The sequence below is a fragment of the Drosophila albomicans genome, chromosome 2L (genome assembly GCF_009650485.2).
Source record: "Drosophila albomicans strain 15112-1751.03 chromosome 2L, ASM965048v2, whole genome shotgun sequence".
In the NCBI taxonomy this organism is placed as follows: domain Eukaryota; kingdom Metazoa; phylum Arthropoda; class Insecta; order Diptera; family Drosophilidae; genus Drosophila; species Drosophila albomicans.
Genome location: NC_047628.2, coordinates 14,268,320 through 14,288,509, shown reverse-complemented (window position 1 = coordinate 14,288,509; position 20,190 = coordinate 14,268,320). Strand labels below are relative to the sequence as shown.

Sequence of the window (20,190 nt, the reverse complement as noted above, 5' to 3'; positions counted from 1 at the left end):
AAAGTTTTTCTTAAGTGATCCAAAGAAAAGCATAAGCGATTACTTCTTTAAAGCTGATATAGGAAAAAAGCAGTTTCATGTAGATTTGTTTGTAATCTTCTATCACATAGAACTAATTGCACATATCGATTTCAACAACACTGAATTTATAATCTTTGTTTATGTATTTAATAATTGTCCTATTTAGTATAGCTTATAACTATAGGAGTCTATTCTAAAAATGATCATTTACAGCTGTTCCTCCTCGATCTGCACATCTGTAGTAAAGACATACATATCTCTTCGTCTAGCGAAAAGCAGTTCTTGTCGCTTCGGATGCGTCGCTAGCGAATGCACAACGCCACCATTGTCACCTGAAAGAAAGAGAATATAGTTTAACAGGCGTACTTTAAAAACGAAAAGTATTAAATTACTTATGCGAATACGCTGCAGTACTTTGGCCTCCACCAGATCCCAGACGTAAGCATAACCGTCGCTGGATCCCGCCACAATGTGAGCATCGCTCTGCAAAATGCCGCATTCGATGTGATAGTCATCCGCCTGATGACCCTTGTACTCGTTGAGTAATCCGCCCGTCTCACAGTCCAACAGCCGCACAGTGCTATCCTGACAGCCTGCCACCAAGCATTGCTCATCCCGTGTCTGCGCCAGATATGTGATGGGTTCGCCCACCTTATCGCAGGTCATTTCACCCACGCGAATGTCATAGTGTCGCACACAGCCATCGAGGGAGGCGGCATAGATCTTGTGCTCGTTGGTCAGCACCGTTGTGATGCAATCCTTGGCCTCTTTCATTACCTGTACAGGATCGAGGCGTCGTGTACGTATGTCCCAGCACATCACAGCATTGTCACGTCCCCCAGAGATCGCTATGGAGGAGTCCTCGTTGAAGCAGACACAGCGCACACCCCCAGCATGACTGCGCAGCCGTCGCACCGGTGTCCCTGCAAATAAAAGTAGTTGAAAAATTCAAAATAAAGCAACTGAGAGATTGCTCGACTTTATGATACCCACTAATCAACAAAATGATCCATTTTTACTGCTAACAACATCAAAACATCTTAAACTGTTATTAACAGAACTTGAATCGTTTAGATAACAGTCATCGCTACAACAGCTTAACATAAACGTTTTATGTTAAAAACAAGGCTGTTAAATTTGACATGCAAACGCTTTTCTTTAATAACTTTTAAGTTCTTTATTTAATAGTAACCAAATATTCAGCAAACATTTATAATACTATTATTAATGTGATTGTCAAAATTTGATATAAATTTATTATCGCTCTGCTGCCGTAACAATTAATAAATGTTTCGCCTCACCTGTTGATACGTCCCAATAGATAATGCTCTTGTCCAGACTGGCTGAGACTATATAGCTGCTATCGCAGCTGCCTGCTGCATCAGTTACTTCATCCGCGTGACCGCCGTAAGTCTTCAGCAGCAATCCTGAGGCGGGATTCCAGAGTTTTACCTTCTTGTCTGAGCCGCAGCTCATACAATAAGTTCCATCCACTAAAACGCCAAAATTACTGGTAACTATGTTCAAGTAAAACTAGAATTAAGTATTTGCTTACCATTATAACGCACTGCACGCACCGCACCCTGTTTGCAATCGATGGTCTGGCTGCAGTTGAATTTCGCTAATTCCGGCATTTAACAATTTTTGTTTATGTTTTTTTTCAGAGCGACCGCAACTGCAGTTACAAAAAATACACAAGACGTATCGAGTGCAGTGAATAGCAAAATATACTAAACTAGTTCTAAAATACCAAGATACTGGCGCTGGATCTGATTCAAAATATAATCGATTTGAAATTACAGTTTTATAATCGATCACAGAATTTTTCAGAAATTATTGCATAATAACATAAATTATTAAGGTATCATTTCGCTGAGTTAATGAAAAATTTTAATTGAGCAATAACTACTTGTCCGCTTGAATTCCATAAAAGTCGATTCTTTTTACGCCAACAAAACCAATCGACTGAAATCGACTAAAAATCGAATCGGTTCCAGCTCTAATGCCAACAATAATAAATAAAGCAGCGGCAACAACAAAACAGTGCGCGACGCAACAGCAGCACTTTTTCAACAATTTACGAAATAAACACAAAAAAACTGAAAGAGTGGCAGTGAAACGCGGTTTGTGCTTTAAGTAAATCAAAGTGGTGAAAAATATTAAATTGAAAACAATAAATAAACGCGTAAAAAGAGCGACGCAAATTGCGTGGCACACAATAAAACACGCAGCAAGCACGTGTGCTTGTTGGCTAGGGGGGGATGTAAGAGACGCGCGCTACGCAATTTTTGGATGCTACGCAATAAGATAGCCCGAAAGCTACGCAATTTCCGCTACTGTCCGCTGTGGGGCGCTCTACGCACCTGCCCTACAAAACCATATAAAAAAAACAACAAACTCGAAACGTCGATGCGGCGACCGCTGCGCTGTTTGTCGCTTGCTGCTTCTGCTGCTGACGTGTGCAAACGAGTGCGAAGCGACGACGACAGGATATTTAACTAAAGCAAAAACAACAACAGCAACAGTGGCAGCAAAAACGACGACAGCAGTTGCAAACTGCACGACAAAATTAACGAAGTGTCCAGTGTGGTGCAATTGAACGACACACCGCACGCATACACACACACTCAGCAAATACAATACACAAAACAGAAGGCAAATGACAGCAAAAAGAGCAACAGCAGCGATAACGAAAGTGCAGCAACAAGATTAACGGCAGCAGAAAATGCAGCGCCACGCAGCGCACAGTAGATTGCATAAAAATCCTGCTCAAGAATAAGAAGTGCATACAAATACAAATACAAACAAACGCAAGTGCAATCACACACAAACACAAGTAAAACAAGCACATAACAAACTCACGTACACACACACACACACACACACACACAATCAAGAACAGCAGCAGCTACAGCAACAACTAGAACAAGAAGAAGAGCAACAGAAGTTAAAAACAGCAACAACAACAATAAGAGCAGTGACTACAGCAACAACAAGAACAAGCACTACAGCAGCAAATACAACAACAACAACAGCAACAAGCAGCAGCAAACAACAACATTGAAAAAAAAGGGCAAACAGTGCGCGCACAAACAAGGTGGAAAGTAAAAAAGTTGTTTGTCAACTTGTGGCGTCCATTGCACACCACCCCCCTCTCTCTCTCTCCCACCCTTCGCAGCTGCGCCCGCGCCCTTGTCCACTGTTGAAACTTCTGCTGCTGCGGCTGCTGCTGTTGCTGTTGCCGCTCAAAGCACAAATGTTGCAGCAACAAAGTGTCTGGCTGTACTGCTGCTGCTACCACCAAGTGGAAGTGCAACTCCGCGTCCAGTGTGCATGCAACAGCGCCTGCGGCCAGTGCTAAGTGGCATCCACCAAAGCAAGTGAAAAATCATCATACCAGTAATAGCAACAACAACAACCACAGCAACAACAACAACAACAACCAGAGCAATTTGTGTTTTAGTTTTTTTTTTATTTGTGAGTGGTGCAACATCATGTCGACGGTAACACGCAGCGCGAGCGCAAGTCCTTGCATGGCCCTCAATGGCATCATCGATGCCAGTTTGTTCCCCTTGAAGTCCACCAGCGATGTGGTGAATCTCTTTCGACGCGCTCTAACCAGCGCCATCGAGCCTGATCTGACGCTGCTCTCCATCGTTGTTGGCTACATCGAGTTGTCGCTCACCACCGGAGAAGCGGCTCAGGCGGCGCAGGCAGCACAAGCGGCACTAGGTGAGCAGTCAAATTGCATTTCATTCATGATCCGTAGTGTAAGGATTTTGATTATTTGCGCAAGCCTAAAAGTATGCCATATTTTTTTTTACTCTTTTCTTTGTGGTCACCTAAAATTATAAATGTTTTTAAAACATATTTATATATGCTATGTTTTAATTTATATGATTATTTTTAAATTCATATTTAGTAACTGAAATTCCAGCATCATTTCGATTAAAATATGAATGTCAGCTTTTGATTATTTAACAGTGCCTTAAAGTATGCTACAGTTTTTGTGTTATTTACATTTCTGTGAAGCAATTTGTAACGTGAATTTAAAAGTATGTAGAAGAATATTATTTTCAATTAATTGGTTGATTTCTATAAATATTTCGCGAACTACATTTCAAAAATTTTAAATAAAATTTAACGTAAATGAATTTAATAAAGTTTTGGCTTTTGATTTTAAATTAATGATTTATTTTTTGTGTCGTAAAAGTTTGTATCTTAGAGACTTTAAATTATTATGGTAAAACTTATAAAATATTAACTTAATATAATGCTATAAAGACTGAACTTTAAGATTTTACTTAAAGTATACTTATTACTATATATTATTATGTTTATAGTGAAGGATCTATGTAGTTTCTATAATTTAAATTTTTGAATGCCTAAAAAAATTAATTGTTCTCTCATACGAAACACAAGCGAAATTAACGAGATTTTGAGTTTTTAATATACATGTCATGAATTTTTGTTTTAATAAGGTAAACTTAACAAAACTTAAATATAAGTTGAATATTTTAAGAATAGACAAGTGCTCGTAAGTTTGTAATACAATATTTAGGTTAGTCTGAAAAAAACAGCACGGAATTATATTTAGAATATTTTAACGATTTTTTCATTATTTCCTGATATACATTATATTATTCTCTTATTTATCTTAAAATTATCATTAAAATACAATTTTTTTTCGATTAAAATAATATTTTCATATATTAGTAGTATCAATATTAATATCTTCTTCGCTTTTACCCCATTTAGGCAACAGCAGCGATGTCATCATGGGCAACAGTGTTCCGTTTCCGGTGGTCACTCATGAATTGATCGCAGGACTCTATAAGAAATTCCAGACCATCCTGTCAGTGGTGGACAAGCCAAAGCCGCATCGCCAGGCGACGCGCGACATCATCAAGAAGGTGTCAGATGTCATCTGGAATTCGCTAATACGCAGCAGCTACAAGGATCGGGCACATCTGCAGAATCTCTACAGCTATTTGTCGGGCAACAAATTGGATTGCTTTGGCGTTGCGCTTGCCACCACGGCGGGATGTCAACTGCTCGGCTATCGCGATGTGCGTTTGGCCATCTCCGAGGATCATGCGTGGGTCATGTTCGGCCAGAAGCGTGTGGAAAGCATCGAGGTGACCTGGCATGGCAAAGGTAGCGAGGATAAACGTGGACAGGACATTGGCGCTGGCATTGAATCCGGCTCTTGGCTATATCTAGGTGGATTGGCTGTGGTCTGTGAACGTGGCATGGAAGTCGCTGCCATCTGTGTGGCATTGAACATCTCCCTGAGTGCGAATAGCGATTGTGTGGAAGTTGCCGAGCTGCAGCAACAGTTGCTGTGGCTGCTCTACGATTTGGGGCATCTGAAGCGTTATCCCATGGCACTGGGACTACTCGGTGAACTGGAGGAGATCAATCGCACGCATCGCAGCATCAGCTGTGAGCAGTTGTTTCGCGAAGCGATCGAAGCGTCCCGCAGCTATTATCACAATCATCACGTTTATCCGCACATCTTTCAGGGCAACTATTACAATCGGTTGCTCAAGTATCGCGAGGCATTCGCCGCCTGGGCCAATGCCGCGGATGTGATCCGATTGTATACTTATCAATGTCGCGACGATGAGGAAATCTACAAGGAGCTGCTGGACATTGCCAACGAGCTGATACCCTATGTGATGAAAACGGAGAGTTCGGGGCATTCAGCACGTAGCATTCTTCGGGATGCGGAAGTGTTTGCCAATCTGTTGCGTTTCTACGATGGCATCTGTCAGTGGGAGGAGGACAGCTTGACGCCCATTTTGCACATTGGTTGGGCCAAGCCGCTGGTGAATAACATTACCAAGTTCGACTATGATATACGCTCGCAGGTGGTCATCAAGCTGCCTGAGGATTTGGAAGCGGAGGAGGTGGCTAAGAAGGCAGCAGCAGCAGCAGCAGTTGCCGCAGCAGCAGCAGCAGCTGAGGAGGGCAACAACAACAATAACAACACTGTTGTTAAGAAGGATGAAGTGAGTAGAAATTAGTGTACTATTCAGAGATTTGATACTAATTGTTGCTGCTGTTGTAGAAACCCAAATCGGAGCTGCCCACAACGCTGGCGGATTTAACAGCTGCTTGCGGTGAAAAGATTTTAAATCCCGATTTTTTGCTGCAAGGCGGCGGTCAACCGTTTGCCGATCAGAAGCAGCAAGCAACGGTGGAGACGGAGACGGCTAACAGCAACAATACAGACAAGGAGGCTACAACAACTACAACTACAACAACAAGCAATGGCGGCAGCGCGGCGCAATCGCCGCCAACTGAGGCAGAGCACAAAGAAGCTAAATTGGAGGAGAACAACACCAGAAGCAGCGGCACCAGCAATAACGTTGAGCAGGCGACGCCAATTGTCGATGACTATGATCCGTTTGAGATCATGCTAAAGCGTCCCGTGATCACGCTACACAGTCAGAAGATGAAGGGTCTGAAGGATCTGCTGCTGGCGGAGAAACTCAACACGCATGCCATATCATTGCAGGTCACCGCGCAGTCGGTGGCATCGCGTAAAGTGCGTGGAGCAGCAGTGGACAGTAGTCGACAGCCGGCAACCATTTCGGCCACAATCACAGCGATAGCGTCCACGGAAGTAGTCGGAGGAGCTGGAGGCGGAGGCGGAGGCAGTGCAGCGAGTGCATCGTCGGGGGCGGGGGATTCAATTGCAGCATCGCGACCGAAGCGTACAAGACGCGAGTAAACACAAAAATCGAAATTGTAGTAATTTGTTGTTTGTATTTATATATATTATATATGTATAGATGTATATCGTATATTGTATATGTGTGGTTTGCAAGCATATTCAGCGACTCGTTGGACTTGCAAACTTTTATTGGCATTAATCCTTTACTATTATGCATATATAGTTATGCGCTATAAATATTTTTGATGTTCGATGTGTATTTATGTAGTTTATAAGCGCGCAACAAAAACCGTTAGAGAACGCTTAGCGTTTTAAAAAGAGATCAACACTCACACACACACACACACCTTATACATACACACCACACACTCACACACACACAAACTGAAGAAAGCACACAAAGCTGTCGACTATTTATAAAGAGTTTGCTGTAAGAACAGCGAGTCAAATCGAACGAGTTTAGTAAAGTCTCGCTCGATTTACTCGCTCTAACGTATTTGTAACCGTATTTTAGTCTGTTAATATTGTCTAATGAATTAATTTGTATTGTTTTTGTGTATTTATTACTACAACTTGTTTCCTCACAAACAAATTCCTCCCTATAATTTTTGCTTAAGCTCAAACGTAACTTTATTGGTGCTCTTCTACGAAAAATTTGAAATATGTGTAAACAAAAGTACTATACTACATCTATATCTATAAATTAATCTATGTATATCTACTAATTTATGCATTTTATGAGGCTAAGCTGTTTTTTTTATGTTTTGTTTACAGTAAGCAGAAATATCTAAACACACAACCACAAAAAATAAATAGAAAGAACATAGGACATTTATTAACGCAACGGAAAACATATTTAACACTTCCTCTCTATATGTGATAAACTGTTTTTTCTAGAAAGCTTTCATATACTTATTATGTACTATAAATATACGTATCTAATAATACACTAACCATAAAACATAAACATATACATATTTATCAAAAACTACTTTATACTTAAACACTCACACTTAACAAAAACAAAAACAAAAACAAAACAAGGGCCGTGGGAGGGACGCGGCATGCACTTTTTAAATAATCGATCAAAGATCCAAATGCTAAATATCAGCAAAAACAAAACAGAGTTATTTTATTTTGTTACAACTTTCGAATAAGTATTGTAAAAAAAGTAAAAAAAAAAAAAATAACAAAAAATAATAAGCAAACCGGAGCTTAAAAACAAATTGTTAAATGATGATAATAAGCATTATTTTTTCTTTTATTTGTGCGTCGTGCGTCTGTGATGAAAATTGTATAGAGCAGAGAAAACGAGGAAGCGATTAAGCCCATTAAAAAAAAACTAAGTAAACAAAAACAAGAGAACACAAATCGAACAATAAGTTCAAATGGTATTAATTAATTAATCAAATGTATGGTGTTTTATTCCTTTATAAAAGTAGCATATTTAAACTACAAACAAAAACATAAAAAGAAAACAAATCTATATTAATACATACATATGTAGATATATTTTGGCATACAAAATTTTTACCGTAAGCTATGAAGTAAAAAGTAAAAAAACCCAACACTTTTGGCAAACAAAAATCCAATCCAAATTTCTAAACAAAAAAAAAATAATCTATCAAGCAAAACAGCAAAATGAATACATGCAATAAATCAAAAGCATACCGCAAACTATTTATTATCAATGTTAAACGTTACGTATATATATATATATTTGCAATTGCTCAATAACCCTATTAGCTTGAAAGTCAAATAGCCACAAGTCAAAATGTTAAAAAAAAAACAATAAATGCATCTTTCAAAAAGCAAAAAAGGGAGCGCTCGATTTTTCACTAAGCCGATAGCGCTCAAAAACACCTTGCTATCGATAAGCCAAAACAAATTATTTCAGTGTGACCTCTCATGTGTTATTTATTTCAGCATGTAACTTATCGAATCTACGGTCACACTACATCAGCTCTACACAAGTGACTCGGCATCATTTTTTTGGCAAGCGTCAAATAAATAGTTGGAAAAATTGTAGAACAATTGTAATTCAACTGCTAAAATACACATAACGAAAAATGTCTTCGGCCGATAAAGAGAAGGATACAAAGGAGGAGACCAATCAAAAGAGCGAAGACTTGGGCTTGCTTGAGGAAGACGATGAGTTCGAAGAGTTTCCCGCTGAAGGTGAGTGAATGAAATATTTGTTTTTGTTGTTACTAAAAGTTGCAATTTGTGTGTTGCAGATTTTCGTGTAGCCGACGATGTTGAAGAGCCCAATGTGTGGGAAGATAATTGGGATGACGACAATGTGGAAGATGATTTCAGTCAACAGCTCAAGGCGCATTTGGAGAGCAAGAAAATGGAGACATGAAATCGTTCGGCGTTCGTATCTAACCACACAATAATTGAGTTAAAACAAACTAGTAATAAACAAAACGGAAATATATATTAATTAAGATACAAGTGCGTGTTCAGAGAGATAATTTTGATACAAAGATTTTTAGATTTTCATCCACGCGCTGCTCCTCTTCAAGCTGCTGCTCCAACGTCGATTGCGTCTGTTGCAACTCTTCGATTTCAACGCTTTGCTGCTGAATCGCTAATTCCTGCTCTTTATTCTGTTCTCGTTTTTTAACCACTTGCTCCTCGTATTGCAGAATACGCGCCTTTAAGTTGGCCTCATCCTGCTGCACGCGCTCTTGCAACTTCACTTGAGCGTCCAGCAAATTTTGATGATTTTCCACAAGGGATTTGTGCGTCTTTTCGACTCGTTCTAGAGTCTTTTTGCCATCCTTGTAGCCGCACAATACCTCGGGTGGCACAATGTTGGAGGCTTCATCAATGTGCTCACTAAGCTGTGCAATAGTCTCGAGTTCCACGCGCCGCTCATTGTAAATCTGCTTGAGTTTCTCCAACTCCAGTTTGCGGCTCTCGATTTGTGCAGTCAACTCCTTTGTTTCCCTGTTAAAAAGCATGTTGTAGTATTATACATAAAGTATTTAAACTATAACTTACATTTTAACATCCGCCACATCGCTGTCCTGCACCACAAGCTGGCTGATTTGTTTAAGTTGACTTTCAATCTGAGATTTCATCTCTTTTTCCACTGCCATCTCCGATTCCACTTGTCGCAGCGCCTTTGACTGCACCTTCAATTCAGTCTTCGCCTGTGTCAACTCATCGTGCAGTTTGTGCATGTTGGCTTCGCATTCCTTGAGTTCAATCTTATCCTGCACACCAGATTGTTGCTGCTGCTCCAGCTCGTTCCGCTTAGCAGCGTTGACAGTAATCAGCGCTTGACGCTCGTGAATGCGCTCGATGATGGGCTGAATAATGCTCTTTTTGTGCATGCGATAGAAGCACCAATAGTTGATGAGCACATCCAAAGTATTGAGCGTAGTCTTGGCAGCTGCAACAAAAGGTTTTTTTTTTTATAAACTATTATTCTTGGTTGGCTAAACTATTATTCTTGGTACCTACTTGGCTGTGTTATGTCGTAGTAGGTGTAAGTTTTGCTGGGAAACGAGATCTGCAATATTTTCTGCACTTGTCGACACAGCTTCGCTAGAAAGACGCGCTTCATCTTCGAGTTGTCATCGCTGTCGATGTTGTATGGCGGATCAACGCGAAATCCATAAGCCTTTAGGCAGGTTACTAAAATGCGAACGAGGAATGCTTCGGTGGGATTGACTATATCGGAGGGCCGCACATTCAACTCGGGGAACAGTGAATTGGCTGCCTTACAGACCTGCTCCACAGCGGGATTGGCTTTTACGGACATCGCGTTTTAAAATTGATTGCAAAATGAACGCCAATATCGTAGCGTGACTGTAAGTTACATTCGAATAATATCCTAATATTGCCCTAGAAAATATACCAAAATATGTGGAGTATATTGTAGTGATGCAAGCCTTACGAGCGATACTACCGATTAGTTTTTCTGCAGTGTGTGTGTGTAGGAAAAAAATTTAATGGCCAATTATGACAAAAGCGGACGGAAGAAGCCCATCATTTAAGTTATCTTAAATATTCCATTCGAGTTTAAGTACAGTGTTCAAGAAAATTTGACATAAATAACCTCCTTTTTTATTAACGGCTATAATATAACGTTATTGAACTTGTCGTTCTTTTGAATATTTATCGATAAGTAAGCGAACTATGTTTTGAAATGTTAAGTGCTTCAAAGTAGAATAGTTAGTATTATTTGAGTGTTGCAAAGCGCAGTTGAATATAAATGCCGCCCTAACGTCTTTTACAATGTAGCTGCCATAGGAACGACCGACATGTTGTTTAGTGTGTTTTTTGCGCTTTTAATTAAATTGCAATAATGACGTCCTCCAGCGCTGTAGAAGATGAGCGACTAACTGACTCAGATTTGTCTGATGATGAGGGTAAATAATTGTATATTATTATTTACAATATGTATCCAAAGCAAGCCATTTTATTAATACCGTTATTTCTTGTTAATAGAGCGCAAAGAGGAAGTAAAACCCGAAGAGATACGTCCAGTAACGCCGCGTCCCACCTACAGCGATGAGGAGTTGAACCAACTGGTTGAATATATTCAACGCATGACCACATTATATTCGTTAAATCAGCGCGATTGGCACGAACAAGCATTAGATATTATCCGCCGTTGGCTGCTGGAAGTTAGCGAACCGCTTCTTACCGTTTTCTATTCGGGTAATCGGTTAACCGCATACCTCGGCTTTCCCAACGATCCTGTCGACGACATTAGCTACTTCCTGCGCAGTGAACCTAATGAAATATTCACTGTCGATGGTTTCCATGACGAGATTCACTTTGGCACCGTGCACAGCGATGCCGATGGTTGTCTCATGTATTTGCTGGAACGTTTCTATGCGCCCATCTTTCGCAACTTTGACGATTGGAACGAAAGTATTCGTGCTCGATTTTGTGCTAGTTTGGATCGTTTGCTGGTCTTTCTCTGTGCCATGAACTCGAAGATTGGTGGCATCACCTCGCTCTATGTGCCTTTTGTGCTGCATCAGATTGGTGGCGAGCAGATTGTTTGCGATCGTGCTCTCTTCAAGAATCTGGAAAGCATTGCTGTCTATTGGACGACACAGATTCGCACATTGCTCGGCGATTGTACGCTGGTGGTGCCCAACGATTTGGCCACGGTACAAGATGAGTTTGAGTTCTGGGAGTATCGATGTAAGTATACGACAATCAATCAAGATTTGTTATGATAATAAATTCTTTCATTAGAGTAGAACCGTATTCAAGCAAGAATTTTAAAGAGTCCATTAAGTGTTGGAGTTGCTTCTGTCCCACTAAAAGCTTCCTAATTCGCTTTCTTATAGTGGAGGTGCTTCAAGGACTCAATTCGCAGTTGGTGCAGTTTGACGTGCAGCGGGTGTTCAAGGTGCTGCGCCAGTGGCACTCGGTGCATATGCCACAAATCGAGCAGCTCATTGAGGCCGCCAAGGTGGAGGAGCAACTAGCCGCCTCCAATATTAAATATCTCAATCTATTGGTTGAACCCTGCTCCCAAATCGATGTGGCTGCCACACCTGCGGCAGTGACGAAGCTGCTGCCCAAGATTATACATTTGCTGCGCTTCATTTGGCTGCATTCGGCTCATTACAAAAGCAGTGCCAGGATAACGATATTATTTCGCAATTTGAGCAATCAAATTATCAAATACTGCACAGAGCAAATTAAGCTAGACGAAATCTTAGGTGGTTGTCCAAGATTCGGCATTAAAATGTGCCATCTATCGCTGGAATGCTGTCTCGCCTACAAGGAACATGTGCAGCAGCAACAAGAGGAGATTGGCTGGCAGCTGGATCAGGGTATTGTCTTCAATCATGTGAATGCGTTTATGGAACGCTTGGGTGATCTCATGGACATTTGTGAATCGATGATTGTGTTTGGGCGTCTCGATGAAACCGAGCACATTGAGCCGACGCAATTTAGTGGCACCAATGGCGAGCAACTGGAGAAAATTGCATCGAATGTGGAGCAGCAATTTCTGAACGCACTTGAGCAGCTAAAAAGCTGCGGCTCCAAGGATGTAATGTTGAATGTGCATCGTGGCGAGTGGTACGAACAGGTGGCCAACTATCGTCGCAGCGTGCAGCACATGGAGGAGACACAACAGCGGCTCATTGCGAATGTGTTTCGACGTGTCTGCAATGTGGAAGAAGCGTTGGAAGCGTTGAATGTGCTGCTCTATTATTCGTATCATACCAAGTTGCGACCTTTCTACTTGCAGCAGGTGAACTATGTGTGGCGGCTGTTTGATGAGGATATGGATGCCACCACACGGTTGCTGTTGCAGCAACGTGGCAACGAATCCTGGCTGCTGCCACATGTGGCGCGTGCTTTGGCCTATCGCATCAACTTAGAGCGCTTGACGTGGATCTATAAGCGATTGCTGAGCAGCAGCAATTCGTGGCTGCCAATGGTGCCACAAGCCGCTAGCATCATTGCCAAATTTGAGCTGTTGTGCGGCGACTTTGAGCGTGAGATGCACAATTCGTACGACAGTTGGCAGCAATCGTTTGCCAAGTGTTGCGGCAATTTGGGGCAACGTCTGGATCGCCATCTGCTGCAGCGTGGCAAGCAGCCCAAGGCGCTGCTGCAGTGCAACATGGATGCCGGCGTGCTGCAACTCAATCTGCAAGCCGAGCACTTTGAGCGTTTGGCTTTTACAGTGCCAGCTCCTGTCAAGAAGATCTACGAACGCCACGACACGCTGCGTTATGTATGCAATAGCGTGCAGCAATTGTGTTTGGATTACAATCGTATTATGCATGCTCTGAGCGATCGAGAGCGTCGCTTGCTTCGCCCTTTGATCCAGGACTGCGATCGTCAGTTGGCGCCAGGTATTTTCAAGCTCACCTTCGGCGCCATCGTTGATCCCAGTGAGGGTTACACTCAGTGGCTGGATGATTGTGTGCTGCACGTGGAGTATCTGCGTCAGATTGTCGAGTTGTATAAGCGTGCCAATCGGCAAATTGGGCGAAATTGCGAGAAGATCTGCGATACGGTTATGCTGCGTTTGAATTTTAGCGGCGCCGTCGACATCTCTGTCTTTGAGCAGCAGCTCAGCAGCTGGTTAAATCGCGGCAACAGCTCTCTGCGACTTTACTACAACAATATTGTGGATATTATGCTCGCTGTGGCGCTCGAGTTTGAGGATGTCAAGGAGGAGGTGAGTGAGCAAATATCAAATACAAAGTTTTTCAAAAAATTCGATAACAGTAACATAGAAGGCTTAATGCAAAGACTTCTTGTTCTGCACTCCGTCTGTCCGTCTGACCGGTTGAATAATCAATCAATCGCAATTGAACCAAAGCTAGTGTATATAGTTCATATCTTAGATACTTTCCAACTTCCACACTCCAACAGTAAAAGTGAACAACTGCAGTAATCATATTCTAACTTTATAAGGACTTTAATTGGATGCTAAATTGAATGGATTGACTTTCTTAATATTGCGAAAAAATGTGTGACAGCAACATAACACACACACATTTTAAATATTTTATATAATATCTGCATTTAATTTATTTTTACTATTCTTGAAAAACGTTCTTTATTTTTTTAATATCTTGAAAAAAGTTTGAGAATAAATTACTTACAGACTAGAATAATATAATATTATTATTATACCCATTACTCATAGGATAGAATGTTATTATAACTTTGAAATGTATGTTACAAGCCAAAGGAAGATAAAAGTGAAACAAGAATTATTTTTGCTGGTATACATTGCACTCTATGGTATATTTTGCATGTAGTACTATATCACTTATAACCTTAAGTATATTGTAGTATTTTTTCGATTTACTAATTTGGAAGATTTTAAACACACTGTTTTCTTTTTATTCAATCAGCCTGAACAATCAACAAAATCGTATCTAGAGAGAATCAAAATAGTTTGCCTTAGATCTTCGAGTAGGCATGTTCTTCCAAAGCCCAAATTAAAGCTTATATATTTTGTTTATTTAGCTCTCCACTGAGTGGTATCGATTTGTAAACGTATTTGATGATATGCTGGCCAGCGCTTTTCTCAGTTGCATACGCGGTGCATTGGAGTCGCTGCAGAACGCGCTGCACCGTGAGGACAATATGCCATCCACGCCCATTCTGGTGATGGAGTCCGATGTGAAGGACTCTCAGATAGTGTTTACGCCCGACTTACAGATGATTGCCAAGCAGTTGCGTGGCATTATCGATCGCGTAAACAGTTTAGTGGATCAATTTCCACGGCTAGGACACAAACTGAAGCTGCCCAAGGAGCAACGCAGGCCTGGCTTTGGTCGTGCCTTTCGTGAGGATGTCGAGTGCTCGGAATTGGTACGCAGCATTGAGGCAGAAATTACAAGGCAACACGAACAGATTGCAGAGTATGTGGCGCATTGGATGAAGCACAACTCGCTGTGGCAGATGACAGATGAGATATTCGAGCAGCGAGTGATGAGTAGTGCCAAGACTGCGGGTGTTTTTGAGGGCGGAATCGAGTACTACAGCTCGCTGGCCGATGACATCTCGTTTGTGGACGCCATTGCCCATGTGCACTTTGTGCTCATCAATCAGAATCCCATCAAAAGCACGCTGCTCGACTGGATCGAAAAGTGGCAGGCGCTGAATATGAAATTATTACTCAACCATGCCACAGCATTGATACAGTGTAAGTTTAAACTAAACCAGCTATTTATTTCGGTTTTGAAATTCACTTTTCATCTCTTCTACAGCACTCTATCGCTATATGGCACGCAATGAGCACAAGGTGCTGCAGGTGCCACGCACTCTGCGGGAATCTGTGATTGCCCAACAGCTCTTCGAACGTCTTATCAAAGCTTTGCCCTTGAAGCAGACACGTTTTACGCCCATGCTCGAGCTGTTTGTGCTGCTCCACAAGTATCGGGTCACTATGTCTGAGGAGACGCGAATGCAGATCGTCGATTTGGAGACCAATTGGTTGCACTATCTTCACACGCTTGGCGAGGCTGATGAAATGCTCGAAACCGAACACGATGACTATAAGCTGGCCTTGGCCCAGCAGGCGGACAAGTTTAGGCTGATACTCAAGGAGTTTCATGAGGACTTCTTCTCAAAGTTGCCTAAGAAATAAACTATCAGGGGACAGTCACAGAACAGACTTCCACTCGAATTTCACTTCGATTTCACTCTAAGGTGTCACAGATACCTTTTTTTCAGTGATTTTGACAACAGCGTCAATTTTGCTAGTGCTTTTGCTGAAAACAGTAATGAAACTTCACTTTTATGTGCAAAACTGCATTGATTCATAAAGAGTGTTCAATATTTTTCAAATAATAAGTTATAAAAAAATAACTACTTACGATTGGTGAAGGATTGATAGGCTCTTCCAGACCTATTAATTTAGTAAGTTATGTCTTATAATTTGCAGGAAAAATAGGCATTAATTTTAAGTCGAATAAGTGTCACTTTAAAATTTAAAGATGAAGAAAGAGCTCAGAAATCAACTCGGGTTTATATATCTTTTCTTATATCTTTTATCATTTATATATATTTTCTTTGAAAAATATACCTTATATATAATATTTAAAAATGTATTTTTAGAAGTACATATATGTGACATAGCTTTTTATTTATAGAATGTATTGAATATATATGTACATTAAATTTTGCAATTTGTATTGACATGCAGAATCGCGAATTTCATTTCAAATTAACATTTAGTTTATTTTTGTTTTATATTTTTATACTCACTATCCAAAGAATAGAAGGGTATTATAACTTTGTGCGTGAAGAAAATGTATGTAAGAGATTTAATATGTTTTCGATAGATTAGAGTCGATTCAATCAATCAAAGCTACAGTATTGATGATTTCTCAACATTTGAATACGGTACTATGTCGATATACCAAATATACCATTCGGTATATTTTTTAGTATTTTTGCAGTATATTTGGTATATTTTGAGAAAATACCGCAAAATATATTTCTTTTATTCAAAATGGGTAGCGGGTATCTCACAGTCGAGTGCACTCGACTGTAGCTTTCTTACTTGTTAGAATATAGTTTTGCGGGTATCCCACAGTTGAGCCCACTTGACTGTAGCTTTCTTTTTTGTTGAAATACATACATATGTGTGAATTTGACAGTCCACCAAGCTTTTGCATTTCTGAAACAATATAGTTTAGAGTGTTTTACGAAGTAATACCTCTACATAAATATTGAGTGCCATTAATTGGCACCCTTGACGTTGCTGAAAAGCGGCCAGCTGTTCAACGCTGTTGCTTCTATATCCCAGTGTGGAATGTTGACATCATCAGAGTTCCAAAAAAACATATATTTTGAAATGCAAAAACACTTTGTGAGTAACATAAGTATATGAAATTGTCGAAATTTTTAGCAAACCTGTTGGTTTGACTTTTACTCTTTGTGGCGAGCAGTTGTGTTTTTTCTGCGCTCCTTCTATTAAATAATTGGGGTTTAATCAATACTTTAATATTTCTGTTACTATATATTTTTGCCCCTCGCGAATCTATTCACTGATAGTGCGTGTTAAATACATTTTGTAGTTGAAAAAGTGCGTTTAATTTGTGTTTATCTACTCTGCGTAAATACAATAGAGAGCATGTGATTCTTTTGTTGCAAAAAACCGGAATAAGCTTTCTCTGTATAATTGATTATTTTAAATGTGTGACACACTCGAAATTGATTATGTTGACAGAACTGATGCTGCTCGTTGTAGGCAATACATACTGTACTAGCAATTAAGTACGCTATGCACTCGTATATCATCGCGTTATAAATCCCGCACTTCGTTGTTCTCTAGGGTTTTGCTTGGGAACCGTGATTGTTGTTGTGTAAGCTAATTTCGAGTCCGTTATCAGGCTGATTGATTGGATTCCGTTTGCCCAGCTAATGGGCTGTTAATATGAACGTAGTGCCACAGTTATGAATCTGCCGGTCAGCTCCACACTTGCCTCGCTCCGATTCTGGCTTGGTTTCTGGCTCGTTGCCTGCATTATTCAAGTGGCCAATGGCAGTCACATACTTGGCGTATTTGTGAATCTGCATCGCTCGCAGTTGCTCGTCCATTTGGCGGTGGCTCGAACGCTGTTGCAACGCGGCCATCAACTGACTCTGGTCACCACTTTGCCACTGGAGGAAGACTGGCTGGCGGCGGTGGCGAATACAACGCAAGTGAAGCATGTGCTGGTGCCTTGGCAGTTGCCAACGAACCATGAGCTGCAGCAACAGCAGCGGCAACACAATGACAATTTTATCACACGCCTACAGTGGACACTGACGCGTCTGGAGCTGTCTGGGGAGCTGTTGCAGCAGCCAGCTTGGCTGGCGTTTATGCAGCATGTGCCTACGCCTCGTTACGATCTGCTGCTGCTCGGCTATCACTTCAATGAACATCTGCTGGGCGTTGCTGCACATTTCGATTGCCCTGTGGCCATCATATCCACCCAGCAGCCCATTGGATTCATCCACAGTCTGATGGGCAACGCCGAGGAGCGTTGGTACGTGCCCCAGCCCTACGATAGTCAGCAACGAACTGGCTTTCCAGCACTTCTGTTTGGGCTGTGGGAGAAGTCATCGGAGTACTTGGCCAGGCGGGTCATGCAACGCATTTATAGGTGAGACCAGAGAGGCTTTTATTCTTGAAAATCATTGCTGAGAATGCAAGCAAGGGAATGTGGAATGTATACAGCATTTTCATATATTCACATAGTATTTTGTAATTGCATTAAAACAATGGCATATATTTTATGTGCATGATATGGAGAAGTTAATGTACCTGTGTCGTATACTTAATATGCGATTTGATGTTGAATAGTTACTCGAATTGTAGTGCAGAATGTGAAACTATTATTAGCATAGTTTTCAATCTTGTTATTCTATTAAGACATTGTGGAACAAATTCAGATATTTACTTTTCATATTAACAATTAAGAAACAATTGAAAATCAATCAACGACTTTAATGACAGCCTAAAAGTGCAGTGAATAGTTTTATCGATGGCGTTGCTATCTGTGGCCAATTATTGTTAAATACGCCCTCGATTTATACTGCAGATATTATTATTTGTTTTATTAATGTTTAATATTTAAACCAATTCCATTTTGTTGCTAAGCCATCTCGCAATATTAAGAACTACTTTTTTAGAAGAATTGAAAATCAATCACAGATTTTATTGACGTCAAGTACATTTAAAGTTTCGATAATAAAAATTACTGATTATGCACAAAAATCATTGGATATGAGGGTTCAGCATTATATTGTAGATAAAGCTTTTAACATATATATAAATGGAAGCCAATTGTATTTTTTTCAAGCACTTGTTAATCGGTTATTAAGCGATAAATGTTTTATTTGGTTTCTATTTTATTTTATATACATTTTATATCACATTTTATTTAAGTTTATCTAGTTTTTAAAATTTTGCTTCCTGTATGTGATTCAAACAAACTTGCCGCGTGTCATTCGCTGTTAAGCACACTCCACGAGCTTTCGCTCACTTTGTTGTTGTCAGATAAGATTAGGCTAGATAAAAAAACCAATTAATATATACAACGTGCAACACATTTAACACATTTATTTTGCATTTACAGCGCACACTTCCCATCGCCGCGTTATCCCAGCTTTGAAGAGATGCGACGTCGAGTTGTCCTGGCGCTGAACAATCATCACATGATTAGCGAAGGTCCCATTGGTCCCGTGTTGCCCAGCATGCTGGACATTGGCGGCATTGTGATGGAGCAACAGTCACACGTTGATGCTGCATTCGACAAGGGATTAACACAACAGCAGCAGCAGCTGCAAAAGCGACAGCAACAGCGACAGCGGCGACCATTTATTCTCTTCAGTTTGGGCACACGTTTCTCTTGGCGCTTGGCATCGAAGCATTTGGAGCAAAGCTTTGCGGCGGCTTTTGTCCAGCTGCCCGAGTATGACATTTACTGGACGCACGATGGCAACGATGTGAGCGGCATTAACTTGACACATGCCCACATTAAGCTGGCCAAATGGTGGCCACAGTCGCAACTGCTCTCACAGCCCGAGGCTGAGCTCTTCATCACGCATGGCGGCAAGGGCAGTCTGACTGAGGCGTTGTTTCATGGTGTGCCCTTGTTGGGATTGCCTTTGGTCGGTGATCAGCGCGCTAATCTGCGTAAAATGCAGAACAAGGGCTGGGGACTAACGTTGGATGTGCAAAGTGTTGACCAAGTGCAGCTGCTGAGTGCCATAAGGCGAATGCTGGGCGATGCAAAGTTTAAGCAAAAGATCAAAAAGGATGCGCTCCTCTATCGAGATCGTCCCCTGAATGCCAGTTACCTGGCAGCCTATTGGCTTGAGTATGTCATCAGGCACAAGGGAGCGAAGCATTTATATAGTCCCGCCAGGGAACTTGATTTTTGGGAGTATTACTTACTGGACATTCGGCTTGTTCTCTATCTCATTGTGGCATTGCTTACCTGGTTGTTGTGGCTTATTATCAGAATGTAAACACTATT

General features: G+C 40.9%; 6 protein-coding genes across 6 annotated transcripts; 4 read left to right on the top strand and 2 right to left on the bottom strand.

The window, feature by feature from the left end:
• Positions 1–143: 143 nt before the first annotated feature.
• On the bottom strand, positions 144–1,723 carry LOC117564883 (WD repeat domain-containing protein 83). Its single transcript, XM_034243831.2, has 4 exons — positions 1,577–1,723; positions 1,323–1,514; positions 414–944; positions 144–353 (listed from the first exon to the last, which is right to left on the bottom strand). The coding sequence occupies exons 1-4, from the start codon at positions 1,653–1,655 to the stop codon at positions 229–231; spliced, it is 927 nt and encodes a 308-aa protein (XP_034099722.1). The 5' UTR covers positions 1,656–1,723; the 3' UTR covers positions 144–228.
• Positions 1,724–2,038: 315 nt separating this feature from the next.
• On the top strand, positions 2,039–8,519 carry LOC117564023 (menin). The gene is made up of 3 exons (XM_034242622.2): positions 2,039–3,753; positions 4,780–6,035; positions 6,095–8,519. The coding sequence occupies exons 1-3, from the start codon at positions 3,516–3,518 to the stop codon at positions 6,758–6,760; spliced, it is 2,160 nt and encodes a 719-aa protein (XP_034098513.1). The 5' UTR covers positions 2,039–3,515; the 3' UTR covers positions 6,761–8,519.
• Positions 8,520–8,661: 142 nt separating this feature from the next.
• Positions 8,662–9,160, top strand: LOC117564025 (probable 26S proteasome complex subunit sem1). Its single transcript, XM_034242624.2, has 2 exons — positions 8,662–8,881; positions 8,941–9,160. Exons 1-2 carry the CDS (start codon positions 8,773–8,775, stop codon positions 9,066–9,068), a joined length of 237 nt encoding a protein of 78 aa, XP_034098515.1. The 5' UTR covers positions 8,662–8,772; the 3' UTR covers positions 9,069–9,160.
• Positions 8,706–10,588, bottom strand: LOC117564024 (type III intermediate filament). Its single transcript, XM_034242623.2, has 3 exons — positions 10,178–10,588; positions 9,713–10,106; positions 8,706–9,658 (listed from the first exon to the last, which is right to left on the bottom strand). Exons 1-3 carry the CDS (start codon positions 10,476–10,478, stop codon positions 9,169–9,171), a joined length of 1,185 nt encoding a protein of 394 aa, XP_034098514.1. The 5' UTR covers positions 10,479–10,588; the 3' UTR covers positions 8,706–9,168.
• Positions 10,589–11,001: 413 nt separating this feature from the next.
• On the top strand, positions 11,002–15,905 carry LOC117565645 (uncharacterized). The gene is made up of 5 exons (XM_034244859.2): positions 11,002–11,088; positions 11,168–11,875; positions 12,025–13,880; positions 14,681–15,362; positions 15,427–15,905. Exons 1-5 carry the CDS (start codon positions 11,025–11,027, stop codon positions 15,804–15,806), a joined length of 3,690 nt encoding a protein of 1,229 aa, XP_034100750.1. The 5' UTR covers positions 11,002–11,024; the 3' UTR covers positions 15,807–15,905.
• A 1,715-nt stretch (positions 15,906–17,620) lies between these two features.
• On the top strand, positions 17,621–20,185 carry LOC117565267 (UDP-glycosyltransferase UGT5). Its single transcript, XM_034244292.2, has 2 exons — positions 17,621–18,312; positions 19,288–20,185. The coding sequence occupies exons 1-2, from the start codon at positions 17,621–17,623 to the stop codon at positions 20,180–20,182; spliced, it is 1,587 nt and encodes a 528-aa protein (XP_034100183.2). The 3' UTR covers positions 20,183–20,185.
• The last annotated feature ends 5 nt before the right edge of the window (positions 20,186–20,190 follow it).